The sequence below is a fragment of the Natator depressus genome, chromosome 5, assembly GCF_965152275.1.
Source record: "Natator depressus isolate rNatDep1 chromosome 5, rNatDep2.hap1, whole genome shotgun sequence".
NCBI classification, from domain to species: domain Eukaryota; kingdom Metazoa; phylum Chordata; order Testudines; family Cheloniidae; genus Natator; species Natator depressus.
Window position 1 is genome coordinate 109,437,357 of NC_134238.1, and position 25,440 is coordinate 109,462,796.

General features: G+C 41.9%; 1 protein-coding gene across 2 annotated transcripts in view; it reads left to right on the top strand.

Moving 5' to 3' along the window:
- The first annotated feature begins 278 nt into the window (after nucleotides 1-278).
- Nucleotides 279-25,440, top strand: part of ADAMTSL1 (ADAMTS like 1) — a 272,535-nt gene continuing 247,373 nt past the window's right edge. For both annotated transcript variants that reach the window (XM_074953445.1, XM_074953446.1), the window contains exons 1-2: nucleotides 279-454; nucleotides 24,489-24,616. In XM_074953445.1, the coding sequence (XP_074809546.1) occupies nucleotides 398-454; nucleotides 24,489-24,616 (185 nt within the window). In that variant the 5' untranslated portion in view covers nucleotides 279-397. The remainder of the gene's footprint in view (nucleotides 455-24,488; nucleotides 24,617-25,440) is intronic.

Sequence of the window (25,440 nt, forward strand, 5' to 3'; positions counted from 1 at the left end):
ACTCGCAACAGCCACAAACAGCTTGTGGCAAGTAAAGGACTAGATCTCTTTGAGTAGGGTTAACTAAAGGCAGAGCACTCCCTTCAGCTTTGCCATTCTCTCTCTCTCTCTCTCTCTCTCTCTCTCTCTCTCTCTTATACTTTCCCTGGACCCCTTGGCTTTGTTATTCTGCATGTCTGATTAGCAAGAGCCTGATTGGCTGGCTGCCTGCTCAGAGAGAGATTCCATTCAGCTCACCCCCCACCCACCCACCCCTTAGTCAGGAAATGTGAGCAGAGCTGATGGAAGCTGATAGGCAGGGCTGAAGTGTTAGCACCAGTACTGGATGTGACAGCAGGCAGAGGAGCACTTAGCAGCTTATTCAGTGTCCGATTCAGATTGCGGCAAGGATCCAAGCATGGAATGCTGCCGTTGGGCAACTGCTGGCACCTTGCTTCTGGCGTCTCTGCTCCTGGTAAATTTCATTTCTTTTATATAAATACTTAGCCATTGCAGTCGAGAGATCCATTTTTCTAAATCTTTAAGACCCAGGTAAAAAGAAATGATTCTGCAGGTATCAACCCCTCTAACCCAACTAGGGGTTCTAGGGGTATGTCTACACTGCAATTAAACACCCGGGGCTGGACCGTGTCAGCTGACTTGGACTCATAGGGCTTGGGCTGCGGGGCTATAAAACTGTAGATGTCCAGGCTCCGGGACACTATGAGGGGTCTTGTAGTATAGGTTGCTCCAGGTAGAACCAAAAGGTTAAAGTTGGCATAGATTCTATAAACGTGGGGAGAGATGGACTGTGAATGATGGATTGAGTGCTTGGAATTTGGACAACAGCCTTTTTTCCCTGTTGAAATCAAACTGTAATATGTTGTAGTGTTCCTGGAATTTTATGTACTCGGGGGTTGGGTTTTTCTTCTCTTTTTAAAAACTATTTTTTCCTCTGCAAATGCAGAGAAACCAGGTACAGCATGTACTGGGACTTCTGCAGCCAGCTCGGATTATCTCTGATAATTACTGTAAGTTATTAGAGAGACAAGTTAACTCTTAAGTTTTGGAAGCAAAATATTGTTCTGTGATCTCAGGTGTACATTAGAGAAGCAAAATTGGTGGTTATTGTTTTGTGGATGTTTGTTTATTTTATTGTGTCTCCCAAGGAGACTGATAAGATGCTCTGCAGCTAAACACCATTGCTGCGTTGTTTGATTGAAAGTAAATGTTCCATTGTGACTCATACTTAATTTTATGGGTATGAGCTGCGCATTTACTCTCCAGAAAGTCTGCAGTGAAAACATTAATAGTAATGCACACATTTTTAACAGGAGTGTGTCCTGGGCATGCACATTAGCTAAACCTCATCTGAAGATTAGATTAAATTTGTAAATAGTGATCGAAAGCAAAAACTCTTGTTTTTTTACAAAACATTAATTTACAACTTTGACTCTAATGCAAAGTGCATATTTTATATACTAATAACTGAAGAATCATTATTTTATTCCAAATTCATTATCTATTTCCATTAAGATCAAACTGAGTTTGTCTTCATATACATGTGAATGAAACAAAATGTGCTAATTATTGTATGCTAATGTTTATGTTGATAGCCACGAGAGTATTAAAATCAATATATCCCTATTCAGAATGCATGTTATGGATCTTTGTCAGGTCTCAATAACAGCTAGTCGCAGATCATTAAATATGAGTTTCCAACATAATTGTAAATGTGAATATCTTCCACACACAAAAAAATGGTTAAAAAGGCTCTTTCAAATATAAAATGAAATGTAAGCCACACAAATTACTGTAGAGAGGCATGAGAGGATTGAACATGCTCTCCCTAACAAATGAAAAGTTTATTAGCCTAGCGACTGTTATGCATTATGAACCAGATCCTGCAGTCCTAACTCAGGGAAAATCAGGAGGAGTTTTTCCTAAGTTAGGACTGAGTAAGGGCTGGAGGATTTGACTCCAGGTTAATACCCTAGCCTCACCACTTGTACTTACTTCACTCCACTGCTTGTGAATTGTACACTCAATCCCTAATTCATGAAAATAAATAGTGCATTCTGCTGCCAACCATTATGCATTATATTTAATACTATACCAGTTTGTGTGATTTTTTGCCCCTCCCCCATCAGAGATTTTTAAAATAAAACTCTTTTTGTGCCTTAAGAATAGTGACATGAAACAAGCAAAACTTTCTTTTTCAGAGTCCAGGCATTTTTTTTCTCAGTCCTCACTTAGGCAAATCCCTTATATGGTTTCAGTGAAAGTTTTGACTGAGTAACGACTACAGGATTTTGACTTGGATGTTAATATGGTGAAGTGTTGGGATATATTTATATATGTGTCACTGCCAGAGTATACCAGACAGTATATTCATAAAGGGACTGATGCAAAGCCCATTGAAATTAATGGAAAGACTCCCCTTGACTTCAGCTGTAAGTAAAGTCAGAGTTTGGACCTGTACTTAAAGAGTAAGTTCAGTCTTGCAAAAAGTTAGCACTCTGAGAGGTCCTTACTACAGCAAGTAGCCCCGTTTACTATAATGAGACTGCTCCTGGGAGTAAGCAGTTTACGCCCAGTAGAAAGCCTTCATAGGATCTGTCTCTTAAGTCACTTAGCCCACGTGTTGCTGTGTGAGATGTGTGTGCAGTAAACCCTCCTGAAAGAAAAGCATGCTCAAGGCTAGCGAGTGGCTTGGTCTGCCTGGGTGCACCAGCAGGGAAGGTTGGCACAGTCCAGATACAACCCCACCCCTTGCATTGCTGGTGCTAAAAGACTGGAGGACTCTAGAGCCAGCTGCTGTGCTAGTCTCCCAGCCTCCTCACACCAATGAGCAGAGCTGAGCCAGTACAGGGCAGACCATTAGACCAGTTTGCACCCTCTAAAAAGATCATAGAAGGGACCTCAGGAGGTCATCTAGTCCAACCCCCTGCTCAAAGCAGGACCAATCCCCCATTTTTGCCCTAAATCCCTAAATGGCACCCCCCCCAAGGATTGAACTCACAACCCTGGGTTTAGCAGGCCAATGCTCAAACCACTGAGCCATCCCTCCCCCCAAGATGTAACAATTGGTGTTGATGTGTGCAGTCCTTTAGGGCTCCTTAGGATTAAGTCAGGGCAAACTCCTTTTGACTTCAATGGGGTGTTTTCCCTGAGGAAGGACCACAGGGTCAGGTTTTTAACTTGTTAATTGCCCTGGAACATAGTGCTCAGAGGCTGAGTCTGTAAGAGTTAAATCAGACTTGATACTTACTTCAAATATATATTTTCCTCTCTCCAGACTAAGATGAGATATTTGGGGAATTTTGCTCATTGTCCTACAGACTTTTGCATGCTGAGGAAGTTGTAACACACCTCTTTTGAGGGAAACAAAAATGAGCAGGCATCCTATTCCAAAGATTTCCCTTTCTATTCATTTAAAAATAAAAACCCATCACAAGCAAACCACAATGTCTAAGACCAGCCATTGACATGTGTGTTCATCCAAACCTGAAGTCAAGCCACTTCTTGTCAAAAAGGCATTTAATCACATTTGCATTTGCTCTTTGCTTCTTTTTAGTGGTTTTTAGCTCTCTGGCCTGCTATTGTGGCAGTTGTGCAGGAATAACACTAGGAATTATAATAAAGTACATGTGTCTGTAGAATTTCTTTTTTTTTTTCCTCTGCACTAATTTATACATGGAAACTAGTCAAGCAAAATAGTCCATTCCTTTCAGGTTCTCTGGCACTCTACTCTCTATTATCTAACTTGATCTGTCTTGGATGACCATAAGCACAATTAGTCTGTGGAATGAATGTTAAATTCCTTGTTTACAGCTGAATATAGAAAGGCTGACTCTCTCATTTCTCTTCACGTGCAGATACGTCTCTCTATCACTTGTATGTATGCCCATCTGTTTCTACATTTATAGCTGTATAAGGATGGATTTTGCAGCCTCCAAACCTGCACGTGTACACTTTCTATGCATGCTCATTTGTGTGTACAAACTGGCATTTGAACGTTCCAACTGGGTAGTCGCACGCTCAACTACACAGTTTGTACGTACAAGTGCAGTCTTTATTCATGCAAATGGGGTGCATTCAAAACTTTGCACAGTTTGGGCATTTGAAAACCTGGCCAATAAACCCTCAATCTGAATGTTTCACATCTATACACACAACATACAATTTTCTTGATATGAATGGCCAAGTCAACTAAAGTGTGTGTAATATGTCAGTTTCTTGATATGAATGGCCAAGTCAACTAGTAAGTGTGTGTAATATGTCAGTTTCTTGATATCTTGTTCTAGAGTTTCATGTCTAGACTTGCTTTGCTGAACTTTTCCAGATTGCTTTTCCAAGTGTATCATTTACTGTCCCTCCATTAACTGAGGGCAAGGATTTGTGAGAACTGCTGTAATCAGATGAACTGAGTTCGTGGTGGGATTTTGTTCTTTGGGTCCAAATCCCTACACAGGCAAAATGCCCATTGAAATTAATGGGATTTGGACCTGAATAAAGACTATTAGGCTAGCTCAGTGGTGTCACTAGTCTCCTGAGGATTAGGGGCTGGGTTTTTCGGGTGGTTTTATGTCTTTAGCATAATTCTTAGGCCTGGCAAGAGAAAATAAAAAAGGCCAGGCAATAAAACACCCTAGAGAATCTGGAGCCTAGAACATATTCAGCCATAATAATGTTGGTCCAGATGCTGTTTGTTAACTGAATGAACTAGTCAATCAATAATTAACTTAATGGACTAATCAGTTAGTGCAGTGCTTGAACAGTCCACTCACCAGGAGGAAATAAGAAACTTTTTGAGGAGACTTCTACATAATATATGCTTTCATTTAAAAAGTCTCCAGCCTTTAGGGTTGTGAAGATAACCATCCAAATGTGAACCAAGAATATCTCGTGCAGTGCTGTCTGTCTGAGACTGCAGACAGCTGCATTGCCTCTGCTGCTGCTCATAGCTGCTTTCTCAAACTGCTGTACAGTCTGTTGGCAGCAGTGAAGCTGATTTTTAAAAAAAAAGAAAAATCAGATCAATTTCACTCTGCTATGGCATTGAGCATTAGCAGAGGCCCGCACAGAAACAGAGGTTGAGAGAGGGATGGAGTATCAAGGCCATCCCCATAGCAACAACCAGCAAGCTGATCTGGGGTAGAGTAGTGAAGACAGTTCCCACCAATTGCTGCAACCTGGATGCTCTGGGGCCAGATGGGAAACAGAGCAGCAGAAAGAGAATGTTCCATCTTTCTTTCGGTAGCTAGTCAGAGTTGTGGAGGCAGCCTTCAAATGTATCCAAACGCTAGTAGACAAGTTGGAGTCATCAAAATAGGACTGAGGGACAGCACCCAGCTAGGAATCACAACACCTTCCCCTTTTCTAGCAGTTGGCTTCTCACATGGCCATCCCCTTGGTCAGTGGGAATCCTCTTTCATATCAGTTGCTGGCTACTAGGTTTAGTCCTTTAGGTTTTAGGTGTCTGGTAACATTTCCAAACTCTGTGTGTGTGGGTGCAAGGATGGGCATGGGGGTGCGTAGGAGGAGAGCATGATATGGGTTAAGGTAGAAATAAAGGAGTACAATATAGAGAAGATACAGAAAATATGGGGGAGAAGATATAATTTAGGGAAAGTGAGAGTGAGCGGAAAAAAGAATACCGTCCAAGGAGAGAGAAGGAAAAGAAGAAATAGGCAGAGAAGATAAATCATTAAAAGATGCACTCTAATCTATTAGAGGTTCCAGCCCATCTCTGCTTAGTGATGGAGAAAGCTTTGCAAGGGGTAGTTAGTGATGGGCAAGATTTTATTTGGGTGGTTGGTGATGGCCGATTCTTGTCCGAACCTGAATCTTTTGAGATATCATGCCCTCTCATGGTTTGCTGCCTTCTGACAGGAGTGCCGAGATTTCACTGTATATTAGAGCTTGGGAGATTTGCCATTGAGGTGCTGGGGGCCCAGCAGAGAAACTGCTGCACCTGCTGAGACCTGTATCTTTATCCTTGAAGATAGAGATGTCTTTGGTGGACAGCAGAGAGAGAGAGAGAGAGAGAGAGAGAGAGGATTCTGGAACAAATCAAGATCTCAAAACAAAATATTTTAATCTGGGATTGGGCTAAAGTTTGGCTAATCCATCCATCCCTAGGAGATGCAACCACACATGAAGGAGTTGGGGGGAGGGGTAGAAGCCTCCTTGTGGAGCAGTGTTAATCATAGTGGAAACTTCTATTGTGCTGTCTCTCTGCCTGGGTGGGAATTTCACTTTTATGATCAAGACATGATGTTGCAAATATATTTTGATATTTCTGAACATTGGGGTATTACCTGTCCCCATACACACACCCCAGCATCAAGAAGGTTGGCTTTTTTGCTGAGCTGTGTAGGAACTTGGAAGATGTAATGCACATAAGTTCTTACTTCTTGACTTTAACCTTGAGGTTTTGGGTTTGGGAAACCCCAAACGTTCAAACCAAGCCTCAGCTAAAGGCGCCTAGCATTGCCTAGTTTCTGCTGAAACCCATGAAAAATCTACTGAGTGTCACGTAGTTTCCACCCAAACATATACCCTATTCCAGGTTTTCTCCAAACTTACACAGCAGGCCTGAGGTTTTCCATTTGTAACAAAACCTGAGGCTATGTGTTGCTTTGGACCACACTATGGAAATCTAACATAGCTTCTGTATCTAGTTACCTGTGGAGAAGTAGTTCCATATTCATTCTGTAGGAACACATCCAGAAGAGGATTCTTGTGGGGATTATGTTGTGCTGGAAAGATTTAATGCCATTTAATGGTGCTGCAATGCCATTCTCAAATGCTTCACCTTCCCATCAAGAATGACAGAGAAAACTCTGTATATAGGTGTCACTGAAGTGTCTCCCTTGACTGGACTTGGTTAGTTGGTGTTTAAACATCTGCCCATCTCTATTCAAGCTGCAAATATTATACTTAAAGTAGTAATGCCCAAACTAAGTTCAAATGGACATTTGTAAATGTGGTGCTAGCTGAAAACTGATAGTCAGCTGGTGTAAATCAGTTTGCCTCTCTTCATTTCAATGGAGCTATGCTGATAAATACCAATTTAGGATCTGGGCCTAAGTATCTTCCTAAAATACCTATTTCAAGTGAGCATTTATATGTGTAGCATGTGCATGTAACAGAGAGTATCCATTTTTTAAAAGTGATCATTCACAATTACCATGATTTGTATTTATTTGATTGTGAATCGTCTTATTGTGGAGACATTTTATTTCACAGAACAATTTGTATGTAAATTGGGGGTTCATTATAACCTGAACTTCATAGGCCTCCCTGCAATCCATTGAAACAATCTGGAACTTTCCTTCTATTTCACTGTCCAATGGAGTTTCACCATATCAGACTTCACTGTACCCAGATTCTGCTGCATTTCTCAGAAATGGATAAACACTTTTATTTCCTTTTAAACACACTGGTTAGAATTTCCTTTCACATGTGAGCAGCCTCTCTCGCCTGCCAGATATAGACGTTGTCCCAATTTCTTGTAAAAATAACTAAAATAGTTGTGGTGAAATCGGAAGGCATTATGGACGGGTGACCGGGGAAAAGGGAGAGAGAGCCGTGTATGTAGCATGTGAGATTTATTCTTCTTATGAGGCAAGCATCTGCAGAACTCTCTCTAATAGTTTCACCACCTGTGAATTATTTGGATACATCTCATAAGCGGGTTCCTTTTTCTATTTGCGTAGAGAAATAAGTGGTATATACACTGATTCTACAGTACATTAATTTTCACACAGTTTCCATTTTCATCTTCATTGGTTTTACTGAATTTCTTTTAAGGCTTCAACTGTTTCTTAGAATGGTGCTCTGGGCTTTTTGCCTTTCTGAGCTTTCCTTTACAGCAAGTTCAACAGAGGGTGTCAGGGCAGAGGGGTGGGGGTATGTGATAAAGTAAGACATCCTAGAATAAATTCCAAGAACACGAAAGAAATGAGACAGGAAATTATATGCAACATATAATAAATTTAAACTGTCCCATAAAATAAATATAAGTCATTTTGCTTCCACATGAAGGTACCGTAGGGGTGTCAGATTTCCCCTCCCAACTTAGTTGGATATAATTTTCATTTCCATTTGAAGTCTGCCAGAGTATTGTTCAAATCCTGTGCTGCATCAATAGAACCAGAAATGAAAAGGAATAAAGGAAGCAATAAGGACTCCTACAGCTCTGGTACTGAAATGAGAGTAGAGAATTTTATTTATTTATTCATTTATTTATTTAAATCTCTTTCTTTCATCCAACTGTTAAAACCATCTGTCATTGAGGGCTAATATAACTGTCTGATATGCATGCCGCTCCCTGCCTTTCTTTTTCATTTCAGTGTGTGGGTGGGTTATGATTATAATTGTACTTTGGATGTGACATTTTCATAGTTACTGTAACTTTCAAAAAAAAAAAAAAAAGAGCGGAAAATTTCAAGTCAGAATGATATCAACAACGTGTTGCTTAAAGATCTAGCCCAGGCAGCGATTTTCAAAGACTAAATAGTTGAGCTAGTGATTTAAAAGAGGGAAGAGGGGTGGAAACTTCTTACCAAAGATTTATATCAAAAGTGAGTAGAACACATAGGAGAACAGTTCCTTATGAAAAACATTTTGACTCCAATGTGTGGATATGTCACTTTTTTTTGAGAGAGAGTGCGCGAGCCGTGCAAATATGTATTTTTCCACATGTGATATCAGAGGGAACTCGTAAGGGCAGCTATAATTTAAATCCCGGTAATTTATGTGTGTGTTACCTCTCTCTTTCTATGTTGTTCAATTTAAAAAAAAAAAAAACCCTGCTACTCATAGCAAACCTTGCTTTGCTTGGTGTATATATAAACTAATAATGAGATAAGGTGTATTTTCCATCTTTAAAAAAATACACACACCAATATGAGGTCAACATACCTATATTTTACAATGATTTAAGAGGAAAAAAATGTGGTAGACAAACTCCAAGATTTATAGTAGTTCCTTTGTGTTCTGTATGCATCCCCCTCCCTTTTTTTTATATTTTAATTCTGATGCGGGAACTTGAGCTTAGCTCATGCATTTTTTTTTTATTTCTCTTTATTTTTTACATAAACACATGCCTTTCCCTTTTTTGGCTCTGGTAGGGCTAAAGTTCTGAACCCTCTGAATGGCCCATCGTCATTAAAATAAATACAAATATGAGTCCATGAGGTAACTGTGAGTGATGGGAGATGCTCAAAAGATTGGGAGGTTTGATTTATTTTGGATAAGCCCCAAAATTGTGGCTGCTTATCTGAAATTATACAAATCTTTGGAGATCTCTCTCCCCACTCCAAAACATTTTCCACCTACTGTCCAGAGATTGTCTCCCTATTTCCCTTCCATCCTATTGTAACACCCACTTACTCAGTGTAGCACTCTATTTTCAGCTGAGGCAGTACAGACTCATGCTTTTAGGTCCCGAGATCTCAGGTTCTGCACTTGATGACTCATGTGGGGTGGGGGGTGTTACAGATAGTAGCCCATATAGGGCTTTGAGTTGGGTGAACCTATAAAGCTCAGGATGAGTTTCCCCAGCCAGGCAGAAGTGCATAACTCTCACCCTCTCAGTGTGATATTCTGTATCCCTCTAGGGATGGCTGAGCTGCAGATAAAAGTTGATGAGTCTGCTACACTTTTATTCCCTGGTTTTCCACTCTTTCTGCCAACCATCAACCAGCCTCCATGTGATCACCCTTCTTTTACAGCCATACCTGTTTACTCAAGTCTTGAATTCCACCTCATGGACTCGTGACCTGATCTTCTACTTCTTATATTACCTGGAAAGCAGATTCCACAGCCTTCACTCTCCCTTTCAAATTTAATATCAAATCAGAGGCCTTCCCAGGATGTATTGTGCACTTCTGATATGGAAGGCATAGAGTATGCAAGACTAGCACTTGAGGCCTGGTGTGCTTTCCTCTCTCTGTCACCTCTCTTCAGCCTCTCTGCTCCCTGGCACAGTGCAACTCTCCACTGTAGCTTGTTACTAGTTGCACCTTCCCAGTGTGTGGTGTCCATGTTGAAAGTTTTCAAGTCCCTCTTGCAAACATCCTTGAACCTAAGCCTAGGTCAGCCTACTGGTCTCTCAAGTTCCCTATGCATGAGATCCTTTAGAATGCATCCGTCATCTATCCCGCACAGATAACCAAGCCAATGGAGACATCTGTTTGAGAATAGGGATTAGACTTGGCAATTTTGATTTCTCAGGTACTTTGGTATCAAGAACTTTGGTTTTGCACTTGATATTTAGAATACAATGAAGGCAGTGGATCTGGAAGGTGGTGTTTAGCATCCACTCATGCCTGCTGTAGGTGGTCCAGGTCTTGCCACCATACAGTAGCATGCTCAGAACACACATCTGGTAAATCCACATCTCAAGTGTTCAGTGTTAATTTTCTGTTATCCCATACGTGCTCTGTCAGTTGACTGACTGACTGGCCACCTTCCCAATGTGAGAATTGAGCTCATCATCTAGAGATAAGTTATTCAATGCAGTTGATCCCAGATAGCAAAACTTTGTCTTAGTGTGGTCTAGCTATTGAAACTTCTGGTGCAGTCAACACAGCTTGTGCCATAATCATTGCCTTCTTTAGATTGATGGGTAGTCCAAATTCATCACAAGCTAGCACAAAGCTACTGCATATTTGCTTGAGCTCCTCTTCACAGTGTGTGATGAGCACTTCATCGTCTGGGAAAAGAAGTTCTCTTATCTGCAGGTGTCTGACTTTGCTTTTTGTCTTTAGACACGAAGAGTTTTCCATCTGATCTTGTATGGAGATGGACATGTTCGATGCTAGATGGAAAAAGTATGACACAGCAGCACAGAGAAGAATATACCAAAGTGTGTTTCTGCCAAAACACATTCCTATTTGACACCACTTCAGATTTCAAAGCTGTCAGATTGGTCACTGTTTATATTGGGCTAGCTTTCATGCCATTGTGGAAGGATCAAAGCAGACTGAGGAGGATTTGGGGGGCAACCAATTCTCTCTAGCAATTAAAAAAGACCCTTTCTGCTGACCAGGTCAAAAGCCTGTTTAAGATCTGTGAAGGCCATGTAGAGAGGTTTTCCTTGTTCTTGACACTTTTCTTGCAGTTGCCTCAGTGTGAAGACCATGCTGATAGTTGATCTAGTGTGGAGCCTGAGGATCGCATTTAGTGCTGCTTCAGAAACAGTGGTTTCTCGTGAATTGAGTTTGATAACGTTCCACTCAGCATTGCATCTGTTTGCTTGTATCAATAATGTTGTCTCCTTTAAGAGATTTGAGTGGGGCAGTCTTCTTGGTTGAGGCACCTGTTCATTTCTTGATTCCATCATACATCTTACATCTCCATTCTCAAAGGATGTTTGTGTCTTCTCGCACAGGTTGAGCCAGTGTGACTGAATGTATTGCCTTGCTGTTCATGGTAATGTGCTCATAGTCACTCTGAAGTTAGCATGTGTCTCAGGAGTGGGATTCATTGTGCGTTGGTGCTGTGCTGTGCATTTTGCTTCAATAACTGGAAGTATTTCTTCAGGATATGCTGCAAACCAGTCTTTATCTTGTAAAGTCTTTTTACCAAAAAAAAGGTTGCACCTAGATGGATATTCATTCTGAGTGTGTTCCATGCTGCATCAGCGTTCAGAGGAGGTGCAATCAATGGCATAGCTTCCCTGAGATTCATAGTGAATTGGTGATACCTTCTTTAGTCATCTTTTGTGTTGAAGTTAATGTATGGGCAACTTCTTTGTTTGGCATGATGAAATATCCATGATGAAAGTCTTATTTTGCAGCACACAAGCACATGGTCTGTGCAATAGTCTACACTGTGAAAAACAGTGAGTATGGGGAACATCCTGTATATTTTTTTTTATGGGTGACAAATCCATTTGGTGCCAATGTCCAGATCTAGGGTTTCTCCATGAGACCGTCCAGTGGTGAACCCCTTGGAATTAGGTTCTGGTAATGTGGGTGCAGAGCTCCAGTAATCTTTGCCCATTATAAGCCATTTTTCCTGCTTCACAGTGGCAACATCCTGTGATCTGAGCTGACTCTAGCACTGAAATCTCCCAGTAGATAGATTTGATCACCCAGTGGTAGCTTACTGACAGTGCTGCTAGAACAAGTCCTTCTCTTGAGAGATGGAGGAAAGTGGTGAGACACATGTACTGATGATGGCAAAACCACCTGTTGTAGATATTCTTAGTGGTATGATACATTCTGATGTTGCAATGGGACATTCAACCATGGATGCTAATGCGTTTTGGACTGCAAAACCCACCTTGTGTTCGAAGTCTTGTTTGCTTTTTCCACACCAGAAGGTGTAATGCATCTTGCATCAACAGCCTGTGTCAGCTAATCTGGTTTCAGAGAGAGCAGTTACACTGATGTCAAGCTTCTTCAGCTCTCTGTTGGTGATGGTGTCGTTGATCTCCTCTAGAACATTTGACATACTAATGAGAAACCTTTTGGCATTTATGCCTAGTCAGAAAAAAAAATAAGGAGGGTAGAGGCTTGCCTTCAGACCAAAGCCCTCCCCTGAACCCTCAGCAATACGGACTGTGCCCAAAAGGTTGGCGACCACAATGTTTGGAAGCCAGCACAGTTGCAGCAGACATTGTAGGGCGCAACTGACTTGCAGGGCTAACTGCCTGATGTTTTCTCCAGAGCTGACTTAGTTCAGGATTTTCCTCCCCTATCCTTTGTTCAGTCAAGAACTAGTTGTAAGATAGCAATGCCAGATGGAGTTATTCCTCTGTGGATATTGTTTTTCATTCCAGTGGGTGTCTGGGATACTGCACATCATTCAACGAGTGGCGAGGGTCCTAGTTTAGTTGCGGAGCACCCAACCTGTGGCAGGTTATAATCAGTTATGTGGTACCAGTAGCAGGCCTTACATGCCTGATCTGCCCTGTGCATATTTAAGTCTCTGGGAATTACCCACATCTTCTGTGCTACTTACAGTGAATTGAGTTGCCCGTTGTTGTTGTTCTCATTGTTGTTCCTCTTTCCACTTGTCTCTGTCCTTTGGCTGTGAGCTTCTTGGAGCACCTTCCCTTCTTGAGTTTTTGCAAAGCACCTAGCTCTACCATAAACAATAATTAATTTACTCTTTACCCTGCCTTTCTATGCTCCTTCTTTGCCTCTCCCTTCCTCCCCAGTGTCGCCAAAATGGAATATGAACCCAAAAGGCTGGAGTTTAAGGTAAACTTCTGAACCCGGCAATGTTTGGATGGGTTCAGAATTCTGCAAAAATGATTTCACCCATACTGAAACTGAACCAGTCCAAGCCTTAAAAACAGTTCTGATTCATTTAGAAAAAAAGGCTGACATTGAGCCAGCTTGTACTCTTCTCTCTATTGGATCACCCATGTCTGGTGTTTACACTTGTGAAGAATGAGTAAAATACAGGAGAGTATTGTAACTTTCATCTGTGTGAGAGTTTGCTCTCTCTTAGGTCTGGTCTACACTACAGGGTTAGGTCAAATTTAGCCGCATTAGGTCGATTTAAAAATGACTGCGTCCACACAACCAACCCTGTTCCGTCGACCTAAAGGGCTCTTAAAATCAACTTCTGTACTGCTCCCCGGTGAGGAGTAGCACTAAAATCGACCTTGCTGGGTTGAATTTGGGGTAGTGCGGATGCAAATCGATGGTAACGGCCTCCAGGAGCTATCTCAGAGTGCTCCATTGTGACTGCTCTGGACAGCACTTTGAACTCCGATGCACTAGCCACGTACACAGGAAAAGCCCCAGCAACTTTTAAATTTCATTTCCTGTTTGGTCAGTGTGGCGAACTAAGCAGCACAGGTGACCATGCAGTCCCCCCAGAATCGTAGAGCGTAGAATGTTTCTACGCTCCCCCTATCATCTCCGTACCTGAGGTTATCGTAGATTAGAAGGCGAAAAAAATGCACTTGCAATGACATGTTTTCCGAGCTCATGCAGTCCTCCCACACTGATAGGGCACAGCTTAATGCATGGAGGCATTAAGAGGCAGAGGCCAGGAAAGAATTAAGTGAGCATGAAGAGCGTAGGCAGGATGCGATGCTGAGGCTAATGGGAGAGCAAACGGACATGATGAAGCATCTGTTGGAGCTGCAGGAAAGCCAACAAGAGCACAGACCCCCACTGCATCCATTGTATAACTGCCTGCCATCCTCCCAAAGTTCCATATCCTCCTCATCCAGATGCCCAAGAATGCGGGGGGGCGGCTCCGGGCACCCAGCCACTCCACTCCAGAGGATGGCCCAAGGAACAGAAGGCTGTCATTCAAACAGTTTGATTTTTAGAGTGGCTACAATAACTAATGTGGCCTTGTCCTTCCCTCCTCCCCCACCCCACCCAGGCTACCTTGTCCATTTTCTCTCTTTTTTTTTTTTTAATTAATCAAGAAAGAATGCATGGTTTCAAAACAATAGTTACTTTATTTCGAAGGGCGGAGAGTGGTTGGCTTACAGGGAATTACAGTCAACAAAGGGGGCAGGTTTGCATCAAGGAGAAACACACACAACTGTTGCACCGAAGCCTGGCCAGTCATGAAACTGGTTTTCAAAGCCTCTCTGATGCGCAGCGCGCCTAGCTGTGCTCTTCTAATCACCCTGGTATCTGGCTGCTCAAAATCGGACGCAATTTGCCTCAACCTCCCATCCCACCATAAACGTCTTCCCCTTTACTCACAGATATTATGGAGCAAGCAGCAATAACAATGGGAATGTTGGTTGCGCTGAGGTCTGACCTAGTCAGTAAACAGCGCCAGCGAGCTTTTAAACATCCAAAGGCAAATTCTACCACTATTCTGCACTTGCTCAGCCTATAGTTGAACTGCTCCTTACTACTGTCCAGACTTCATGAGCCATGGGAGCAAGGGGTAGGCTGGGGTAGGTGCAACCGCGTGGTGCTGCCAGCTGAGAGAGCAGACTGAGGCAGAAGCCTCCAGCTCGCATGATATTCCAAGCAGGACTGATTCTCCATGAGACGAAACTTAAAGAGAATGACCTGGAATCTCTGGCTCCCATTCAGTGCTCTAAGAGGAGAATGGCCATGTCTGTCCAGGCGCCCCTGATTGACCTCACCGAGGTCTGCCAGGAGACGTACGATGGCTATCAGTCCTACTGTACCACCTGCCACGAAGGCAAGGAACTGCTGCTGTGCAGCAATGCAGTACCGCATCTGCCAGCAGCACCCAGGAGACGTACAGTGACGGTGAGCTGAGCGGGCTCCATGCTTGCCGTGGTATGGCGTCTGCACGGGTAACCCAGGAAAAAAGGTGCAAAATGATTGTCTGCCGTTGCTTTCACAGAGGGAAGGAGGGAGGGGGGCCCGACGACTTGTACCCAAAACCACCCGTGACAATGTTTTTGCCCCATCAGACATTGGGAGCTTAACCCATAATTCCAATGGGCAGCAGAGACTGCGGGAACTGTGGGATAGCTATCCACAGTACACTGCTCTGTAAGTTGATGCTATCCACGGTAGTGGGGACTCACTTCACTGACTTAATACGCTTAGTGTGGACATACGCAATCGACTGTATAAAATCAGTTTCTAAAAATCGACTTCTATAAAATTGACCTAATTTCATAGTGTAGACATACCCTTATTCTCACTTGTGTTGCCCCACTGGTGTTTATTTTTACATGGTTAAGCGGAATGAGTGTGTGACTGATTTTATAAGACATTGTTATAACATATTACGGTGAGCATAGTGTGCCACATATTGAGGTAATACAGTGTCCGCGCCATACTCTGCCAATCTCCCAACCTCCCTCTTTTCCCACCCCCGCCCCCAGCTTGGCTCCTGCTCTTTAAAGGGGAACAAGTGAGAGCACCTTTGGCATGCTTCTCCTGGGATACGAACACCAGTCCAGCTGTGGGAAATGGTTGTCTGGCTCTTAAAGAGAGCTTTTTTTTTCTTTTTAATTATTGCTGTGAACTAGTGCATGCATTATAAACCATGAAGGGATACAATTTGTGAAGTGCTGTGTGGCCGTATTGCCACATGGCACATGTTCAGGCAATGGGAGTCTCATGAGGCTAAGCCAATGGGCATGACATGGACCATGTGCTCCCTTCAGCCACCTCCCATTAAATATTGTTCTGCATATTGAGCTGCTGAATAAGTAGAGGAAGTAAGTGTGTCCATCCATTCTTATGGTTAGTCATCCTGTGTTAAGGACACTGATGCTCAGAGGGTGACTTCGGTCTTAATACAGGCTAAGGACAGGAGTGCAGGGGAGGGGACATTTGCACCCCAGTTGCCCTCACAACGATTCCTTAGGAAAGCTAGTATAACCGGAGGGTGGCATATCTTTTCCATGGAGCTCTTTCCTCCCCCCATGGGAGTTCTGGAGTAGCTGCAGCCAGAGGAAGCCCCTGATATCACAACTCCACTGCCAGGAGCTTGGGGCTGGTGCAGGTCTGCCAAATTTTTCTACTGGGGGAAGGGGGAATCTCTGTCCCACATGAACACAAAGAGAATAGTCAAGAGAGACTTTTTTGCCCAGGGATTCTCATGGAGATTTCCTCCACTGAGTTGCCTCTCCCTGTTTTGCAGGAGGGATGATCCAAACAAATTATAATAAAGAATAAAATAAAAATCTAGAAATAACTAGGCATCTTCTGTTTAGAAATTTTTAACACATTCATAGTATAGAACAAACTCGGCCCTCTTAAAAAATGGGCTTATAGGACAATGCACCAGCACAAAATAGCCAGCTGTCCCTTGCACCTCCAGCACATGCCCTCCATGCCTCTGCCCTGGAGCCTCTCTTGTGGATCAGAGAGAGCTCACTGGGGGTGTCCTGTGCCAAGATATTCCACAGGGCGGACTTGTGATCCCTTTGCCCGAGTTAAGCTGGTGCAAAAGGGGACACAGTTGAGAAGTGGATTTTCCAGGCTGAATGGCTGCTGAGTTGTAGTGCACTGAACTAGTGCTGCATCAGCGGCACATTGGCAGATGGGAGGAAACTACAGCTGACCATGAAGTGGAAGACCCACAAGGCAAGCAGACTATGATGACTTCTATCTTTAAGAAATGACACCCTTCACTGTTACTGTCAACGTTACCCTTTCCTTCCATGGTACTTGCCAGAAAACTAAGAGCTTTCAGGGGTTTGTGTATTTTTCTAAGCAGCAAAATCCTTTTGATTAGGCAATACACAGTAAATCATGCCTCCTCCAACAGAGTTGTTGTCATGAAACAACCCCACGTGTGGGCTGCTAACCACAACAGTGGACAGCTAACTCTTTACTTTTTAAAGTAAAACTTCTGTGCAAGCAAAACTCCCTTTGCATTCAGTAACTTTGTATGTGCAAGGAGCTCAAGATCAAGCTCTTACCGTTTGTGCGGCTCTCTTGAAAGTTGGCGGGCTAGCAGCAGTGAAGACTGGAGTCTTCTATTTCGCCTTAGAAGAGAAACGGTAGGGGTAACAGCAATTCAAGCAACCTCACGCCACCTTCCCAATGTTCTTCCATCCTGAGCTGAAGGAAGCACCTCTGAAGTAAGAGGCTAGTTCAGTCTTCACACCCATTCAGTCCTTGCAACTCCACTGAGATTGCCATCAGAGGGTCACCCGTTGTGGTGGTGGTTTCCATGAAATAGACATGTGTCCACTAGAAGCTGGACTGAGACCACTAATGCATTTCACAGAAGAGCCTGGTGATTCTTGAAAACCATTATGCTCCCTGCTACGATGAGATATGAGAATGGTAACATATTTTGGTACAGCTGATGTACCTCAATACTGTGGTACTGTATCAGACAGTGTACAACTCTTTGTGCCTAAATATATTAAACATATGTTCTGGTCACTAGAAACTCTGTTAGAATATTTGATTCATGAGATTTCCAGAGATAATAGCCAAGGAAGTTCCAACCACTAGTCAGAAATGCCTTAGCAGCTAACATTTTGTTTGACAGTAATTATCAATATTAATTTATCTGGCTGTGAAGTTATCTTCTAGCTTTGCCTTCTGTCAAAAAACAGATTTCCAAGCAATTTCCTAGAAGAGCTTTAATCCAGTTGTCACCTTGGATGGAATGCAAGAAGGATGCACAATATTTTGCAAGTGAAAATTTGTAAAACCTATATTTACACTGGGGGAAATTGTGAATTTTTTATTCCTTAAAAAGGGATGAAGTCACTATTCCTGTCTCCTGACATTATGCACCTAGCTAAGCCGTGCATGCAGTTACTTCTTGACACACTAGAGACAGGATCGTTTTACTGTAGCAAATTCTTGACCTGTCAGACATACCTGAAGAAGAAGAAACACCAACAATTGCAAAAGAGAGAGAATACATAACCTGGCAGAAACCCAGGTAGGGGTATAACTGTGTGTGTCAGGAGGGAGGGAGGGCTTTATATAGAGAAAATATTATTTTCTATTACTGGCTTCATTTCTGCAGTAGCAAAAGATAAGTTTGGGCAATGGCCTTCAGTGCTGTCACTGACATATCACCATATCCCCAAACTGGGGCTGTGATAAGAACCAGATGATCTGAATTTCCTAACCAAAACCAGCAGCAAATATCATCTGGGAAATAGCTGTGACTCCGATTCCACATCAGCATCCTCAACCGTCAGTGGGTTAATGGCATTTTCAATGGGCTGTGTTACTGGTTCATCTCTAGAACTTGCTGGCTGCTTGGAGGATATGACTCCAGCTGCAATTTACTGGAGGAGGAGGAAAATCTGAACCTTTGGAACTGGTGGAGGAACTAAACTTACGTGATCTACGTTTGCATGTGGTAGTCTTTGTTTGACACGAGCAAATAGTTGGTTTCAATAAGGAGGCTCACATTCCAAACAGAATTTTCAATTGAATTCCAGTATGTGAACAATTCAGACTTCTTTTATAGAGCTTAGAATATAAATTGAGGTCTTGCTCCCCATCCCATTCTCCTGTCGCATATATGCTCATGCATGTTCTCTCTCTCTCTCTCTCTCTCTCTCTCTCTCTCTCTCTGAAGAAACATGGTTCTCTCACCGTGGACGCAGCTGCTGTAACTCAAGAGGTGTGACATTTGGGTTGTATCACATACTATTCCCAAATGGTTTAAGTGACTACTACGTGCTGTGTATTAAGGGAGGGAAGACCTGTTGTTCTGCAAATAACATGAAAACCTGAAGACTGTAATAAACAACGCTGATTGTTAAACAATGAAGATGGGGTTTTCTGAGAAGCCTAAGGGAGACCCTGAGGTACCTCATGGCACCCAGCTCCCACTGAGTTTATTGTGATTGGGTGCCTACCTCCTTTAGACTCCTTTGAAAAACCCAGTCTATTTATTTATCTGTTAGGCAAAGGTTTTGTACAGCCCTCTAGTTTAAAACCTGATTCTCCTTTGTAAGGCTCTGGGACCAGAAGCCCTGTGCATTCACCACTCTTTATGTATGTGCCTGATTCTTCCAGCTTTCATAATCAATAGTGATGGGGATTTCTCTGACGACTCAAAGAATTTTTCAGTTTTCACTTTCCTTTCTTCTGGCAGGGGTCTGTTGCTATCTCACATGGTAGTTGCAGGATCAGTCCTAGGTGAAGTGTATGTTAAGGCAATGAGGTCCAAGGAAAGATTTGCTTTCAGTTATTCCTGGCCGTTTTTTAATGCTTGTCGTTCGTAACCATATTGTTGGGAATTTCTTGCATGAGGTGATATTTCTGCAGTTGATATCTCAGCTGTTGGGACAAATAATAGAAATGACTGTAGACAAATCAGTGGATGGCTAAAAGCGAGATCAAACTGAGTCCTGCTTATGACTGCCAGCGTGAGGAAAACCCTTCTGATCTCAATGGAAACATATAATGAGCCATGCCCAGAGTCTGCATTCTGGGCAATTGGCATTTAGTGCTATTTAGAGAAACATCAACCTGAAGGAAAGCAACCAACGTCTTATAAAGACTTTTCCAAGAAGGAAATAAGTGTTAGTTGAAGGGAGCTTCAGATGGTGGTAGAATTTCTCAGCTGCTCTGGCGTGGTATAGTCCTGCTTCTTCTCATCTGCTAAAGAATTCTATGGTAATGGTTGAAATATTACAAAAGTGTATAGTAGCATAACTAGAATGTTCTGGGCTAACAATGTAGAGGCTGTTTTTTTTTAATATGCATTCTTCAGTTTAGTCAAATCTGCTTTCTAGAATCATTGACTATGTGGGACTGAAATGATTTTCCTTGGGGTATAAGTTTTTGTCTTAAATCTGTACTGTACAGTAAATCCTTAAGTGTTAATGCCATAAACCAAAAAAGAAAATAGATTCAACTGGATTAAACATGTTGTATGTTTATATTCCAGGCTCTTCAAATTTGCAATAAACAAATGATTTTAGATTTCAAATGGTTTTTAAGGCAATGCTAGGATTTCAGTCTCAAATGCATAGTTCAGAGGAGGGAAATTCACTTTACTTTAACATTAAACATGGATTGAGTTGAAATGAACTATGTTTATTCCACTTGTTAAAAGAAAACTTGGAGCCTTTTCCAGCTTGAGATCACATGCTTTCTGGGAATATATAGGTCTTATAACAAATCTTGGAATGCAAATAACCGGCACATGGCTCTCTTCTGGGTGGGTGTGCAATTTATTTCAGAGAAATTTGGACCCTTCGCATGTCTAGTTGGGCTGCTTGTAACTTGTGATGAGGTAAGAGTCCTCAGTTATGTGGCTTCACCTTGTAACCCTGTTTATCTGCTCTTCAGACAGGACTTATTACCAATGCTGAATAATTAGCACATGTATCTGTATGCAATTTGAAGACATTTGTTTCTTTGAAAAATAAAAACAAGCAGCACACAATTTTGTTTTATGAAGCCGGTAGCCAGAAAACAGCCAGTTGAAATAACCTCAGTAAACTGGCTTCCAGCTATTCTGATCTCCCATGTAAAAGCTAATAATATTGCATCGAGGGGATGGAATGCATCTGGGAATCTATTGCATGTGTGATCTTTTGCAGCTGGGGGGAAGATTGGCTATAGTCAAGAGTTTAATCCCTTATACTTATGTTAATTGCTGCATTTATGCCAAGCAATTATAGGGTTGATTCAAAATTAAGTTGAGCTGCATTTTCATAAAGGTGAGAAAGAGAGAATAGAATTTAGTGTGACTAATCAATATAATACACACAATGTTTGGATCCAGTGTTCTCTCTCACTAAATTAATTCAGTCTATTTTTTACAGCTGGTGGATCCGAAGCAAAACAATATAGTCCTGCATGGTCACGGTGGTTTAAACATGATTCAATTACCCATATAAATTAGAACCTGCTCTTAAGAAAGCTGCATCTGGGGAAGAAAGTACTGCACCTGTTTAAGAAACATTTCTAGTACCCATGCCGTGCAGCAGAGTTGAAATAGAGGCTGGCCACATCCTCAAAACCACCACACAATTTGGCATGATGGGCAACCTTAGCATGGGAGAGGTCCGGTAATGGAGTAGGAGGGTCACAATTGAGGTGCTTTAGTAGACCTGCATGATAAAAGTTTGCCCACTGTATGCGTCTGGTTCAATCCAATGATCCCTCAGTCACTAGATTCACTTGCATATCTCTTAAAGAAGATCCAAACCAAGTCATTTACTCATCACATTCTCTTTTGCACTCCACCTTACAAATTGTGCTGAGGCCTGCTTGCAGCCTATAATTTTAAAGTCTGATCCATTTAAAGTCCATTAAACATAATAGGGGAGTTTTTGCATTGACTTCAGTGGGCTTTGGATCAGGCCCTTAATACCCTCTTGAAAGGGGTATATCAGGAGGATCTGGTATCATGAGAATTGTGTCAAGTGGATAGAGGTGGCTTCAGAATTGAAAAGGCGAATATATCCAGCTCAGTTTACTTGGGGGGGCAGAGCTCTACACACGTGTATATTTCAAAATGTATACTCTAATTTAAAAAAAACAAACTGTTATGCCTCTAAGAATACGTGAGCAATAGTGCCAGGAATGCAGCACCAGTGCCATTGCAAGGGTCCAGCAGACAATGATGTTATATGGCTTGTCTGTCAGCCCTGCGCCTTAGCCTCACCACTTACTCAGGGCTTTCTTTAAAAATAAACAGCTGTATTCAGTGCTGCTGCCGGAGAGTAACAACTTGCTTTTTCACCCATATATATGTGACTCATTTTCCAAGACTGGGCAAGATAAAAGACAAGTACAGAGACAGAAAAATTGGCTTGATTGCTGCCCTGAAAATCTTAATTTTTCTTAACAGTTGCCAATTTATGGCCTGGCTCTGATCTCACACTGGTTTAACACCATTGACTTCCACAGGGTAACTGCTGATTCACATCAGTATCAGTGAAAGTGGAATCAGGCCTTTGGAGTGAATATAACAATACGATTTGATTATCACTTCACCCTGTGAAGTCTAAGTATTTTGACATGAACTAAATTGTTAGTCAAGTGCATTCCCATATACCTCATTAATGTAACTGAGGGCAAAAGTGAGCCTTCAAAACTTAAGCATTTTTTAAAAAATTTACTTGTTACTTTTTTCTGAAAGGGGCTCTTCAGAAGGCATCAGAGAACTAGAAAACATCTATCCTTTATTAATCAATTTAGCCCTTCAGTGCCTTTGGAGATTGCAGATTAACTGTGTTCCTAGAGAAGCAACACCTGAATTGCCATATGGATGTTTGTGGCAATAAAACTAAAAGGAATGCCTTGAAAAAAGGTGTAATGCTTTCCTATGTGCTCTGCAGCACAGCATGCATAGGGTTAATCAATAATTTCCCAAAGTGTAAGCTACCTCTAAATTTTCTTAACACATGTCAAAGTAATAAGGGGTCTTATTGTAAAACACTTGTAGTAACTTCTTAAAGGAAAACAAATGCAGAAACCACTATGTAACCAATAGAATAAAGTAGGAAGAATAGAGACCCATCAATTAATGTGAACTCATACTGTAATATAGTGGGGAGTTTAATAGTGTACTGATCATTGTGAAAATCAGACATTTCTGTAATGTTCATCTATTTAATATCGTGAATTAACACAGACGTAGGAACATACTCTCTCTCACGCACGAACAGTGTACCAAATTCATCTTCGTATAAATGGGTGCAACTCCATTGAAGGCAGTTTGCTTTTCAGTTTTCATTTCCCCCACATTTTGTTAAGTACATACAATGTACCACTAAGTCATGGCAAATTGTTTATACTCAAGTAACTAATATGAGAGGGGTTACACTAACACCAAAGTTAAGCCTCTGAGCATGCCCATGTAATCTAGATGTGTCCAGATGCTTGAGCAGAGCCAGCTGAGCTCAATGTTGGGGCATTGTGTAAAAGTGTTGTCTTCTCTTCAGCCAGCCTTGGTGCTGGGTGCTTACCCTGTATAATATGTGACTGTGAGAACATATGCTACAGCACACCCTGTCATCTCTGATAGGATTAGAAAATTCCCATTTTAGAACATTCCCTCAGTATTAAAAGTTAGGATAAATAATAAACTCTTGGTTCCTGCATTACAAATACAAACAATGGTACTTTTACACTGAATAACACATTTCTCACACTGTAAGACCCAGGTGGTTAACAGTTTTAAAGACTGAGGGCAGCAGGCATAATGCCCAACTCAGTGGATACTGAGGGTTTGAATTTGGGTCTAGGGCTGTGATATGTTCTAAGTCTGTTCTGAAGAGACATACATGTAACTGTTCACTGCCCCAGATCAGTCCGTACTTTCTCTTCTGCCTGTGAATAACACTGGAGTCTTTGCCAGGTTTCAGATTTCATTACAAATGTTGTACATATCTCTGTTTAGGTGATTGATTGATTTCTATGTTGATCTGTCTCTGCTTCTGAGAAGAATCCCTGCAGATTTACAGGTTCCCAGACTGCTATACCAGTGGTTAGTAATGATGCTTAAAATGGTCCTCCACAAAAGCTTTCCCCCTATTTTTGTTCATTCCTCTAGTCTGTTCTAAATAAAATAAAAATGCAGCATTCTTTAGGGACGGCCCAAAGTGCAATGAGCCAGTTTTTCAATGCATACTTTAGTTGTCCTCCATTTGTACACATATACTTTACAAGCCCAATCACCTGCTCAGATTATGGAATTTCTCCTCGAAAAACCAATTGTCCAAATGAGCTTTGTTTTCTTCTTTTCTAGTGCAGCAAAAATATTCATATGAATAACCCCGAATTTTTTTCTTCTGCCCTACTACAGTCTCCTTCCCCACAAGCACAGAAAATGCCCGGTCTCACTGCTGTATAAAATGCTCTTTCATATTAATCCTCCCCTGTCTTGAGGCTGGGATGGAATCTGAACACTAAAACGATGAAATTAGGTACCTTAAACACCATCTACTGCGAACACCACATTAATCCCAAGCAGTTAGGAATTTCAGCAAAACAGCTTTTTGCAGGGTCTAAGGCCTGCAGCAGATCTGATATGCAGAAAGGCTAAGTGAATTACAGTAAGATTTATTTAAAACAATTTTTTTCTTCACTAATCTCCTGGGTTATGTGGTGTTGTTTTTTCTCTTCTAGAGTTCCAGAACAGCTCGATCTGAAGAAGACCGAGATACACTGTGGGATGCCTGGGGTTCATGGAGCGAATGTTCACGCACTTGTGGAGGAGGGGCTTCCTATTCGCTCAGACGCTGCCTGAGCAGCAAGTAAGTTGATAAATGCTTTTATCTTAGCAGTGGGAGAACGCAACATGCTGACATGTCACAGCATAAAGAGCAGTGGATGTGCTGGATGGTGCTGAAATTTCAGCCTCAGTGGAAGAAGGTTGCATATTTCTTTTTAACTCAGGCGACCAGCCAGCAGGTTTGATAGTCCACTAAACCATTTAAAATATGAAACCCATAGAGGAACCAAACTTTTCTGCACAGTACTGTACCCTGCCAGCTACTGAGAAGTGAAACTCCCATGCACCATCTGTGTTTGAGTGGTAATCCTTTTCACACCCACATCCTGGACTGGAGTTAATTCTCCAGGTTTAGCACCCTGAAACCTTTCACTGCATAGAGATTGTGAATGCATCATATAGACACAAAATAATATATTGGGCTGTATAAGTGAGAATGATAACAGCACTACAGATGGTATTCTTCAAATTTACCAGAGTTCCCTAAAGACAGTTCATGCAATAAAGTTTCCTTCCATCACAGGATATGATAAAATTACCAAATAGTTCTGAGAGGCAGCATGCACCAGTAGTCAGGACACCTGGCTGAGAGATGGAAGACCTGGGTTCTATTCCTGCTATTGATATGCTGTGGGACCTTGGGGAAATCACTTAACCTATCTGTACCTCAGTTTCCCATTCTGTAAAGTGTAGATGAAAGCACTTTGTACTATTGATGAGCATTATTTCTGAAATATTTCCAGTAAGTATTATTTACATCTACTCAAGTCAATATAACCCTCATAAGCCAAGCCTATGTGATAGGTATAAATAGACATCTGCTAGAGAAGGATATGAAGAAAAACT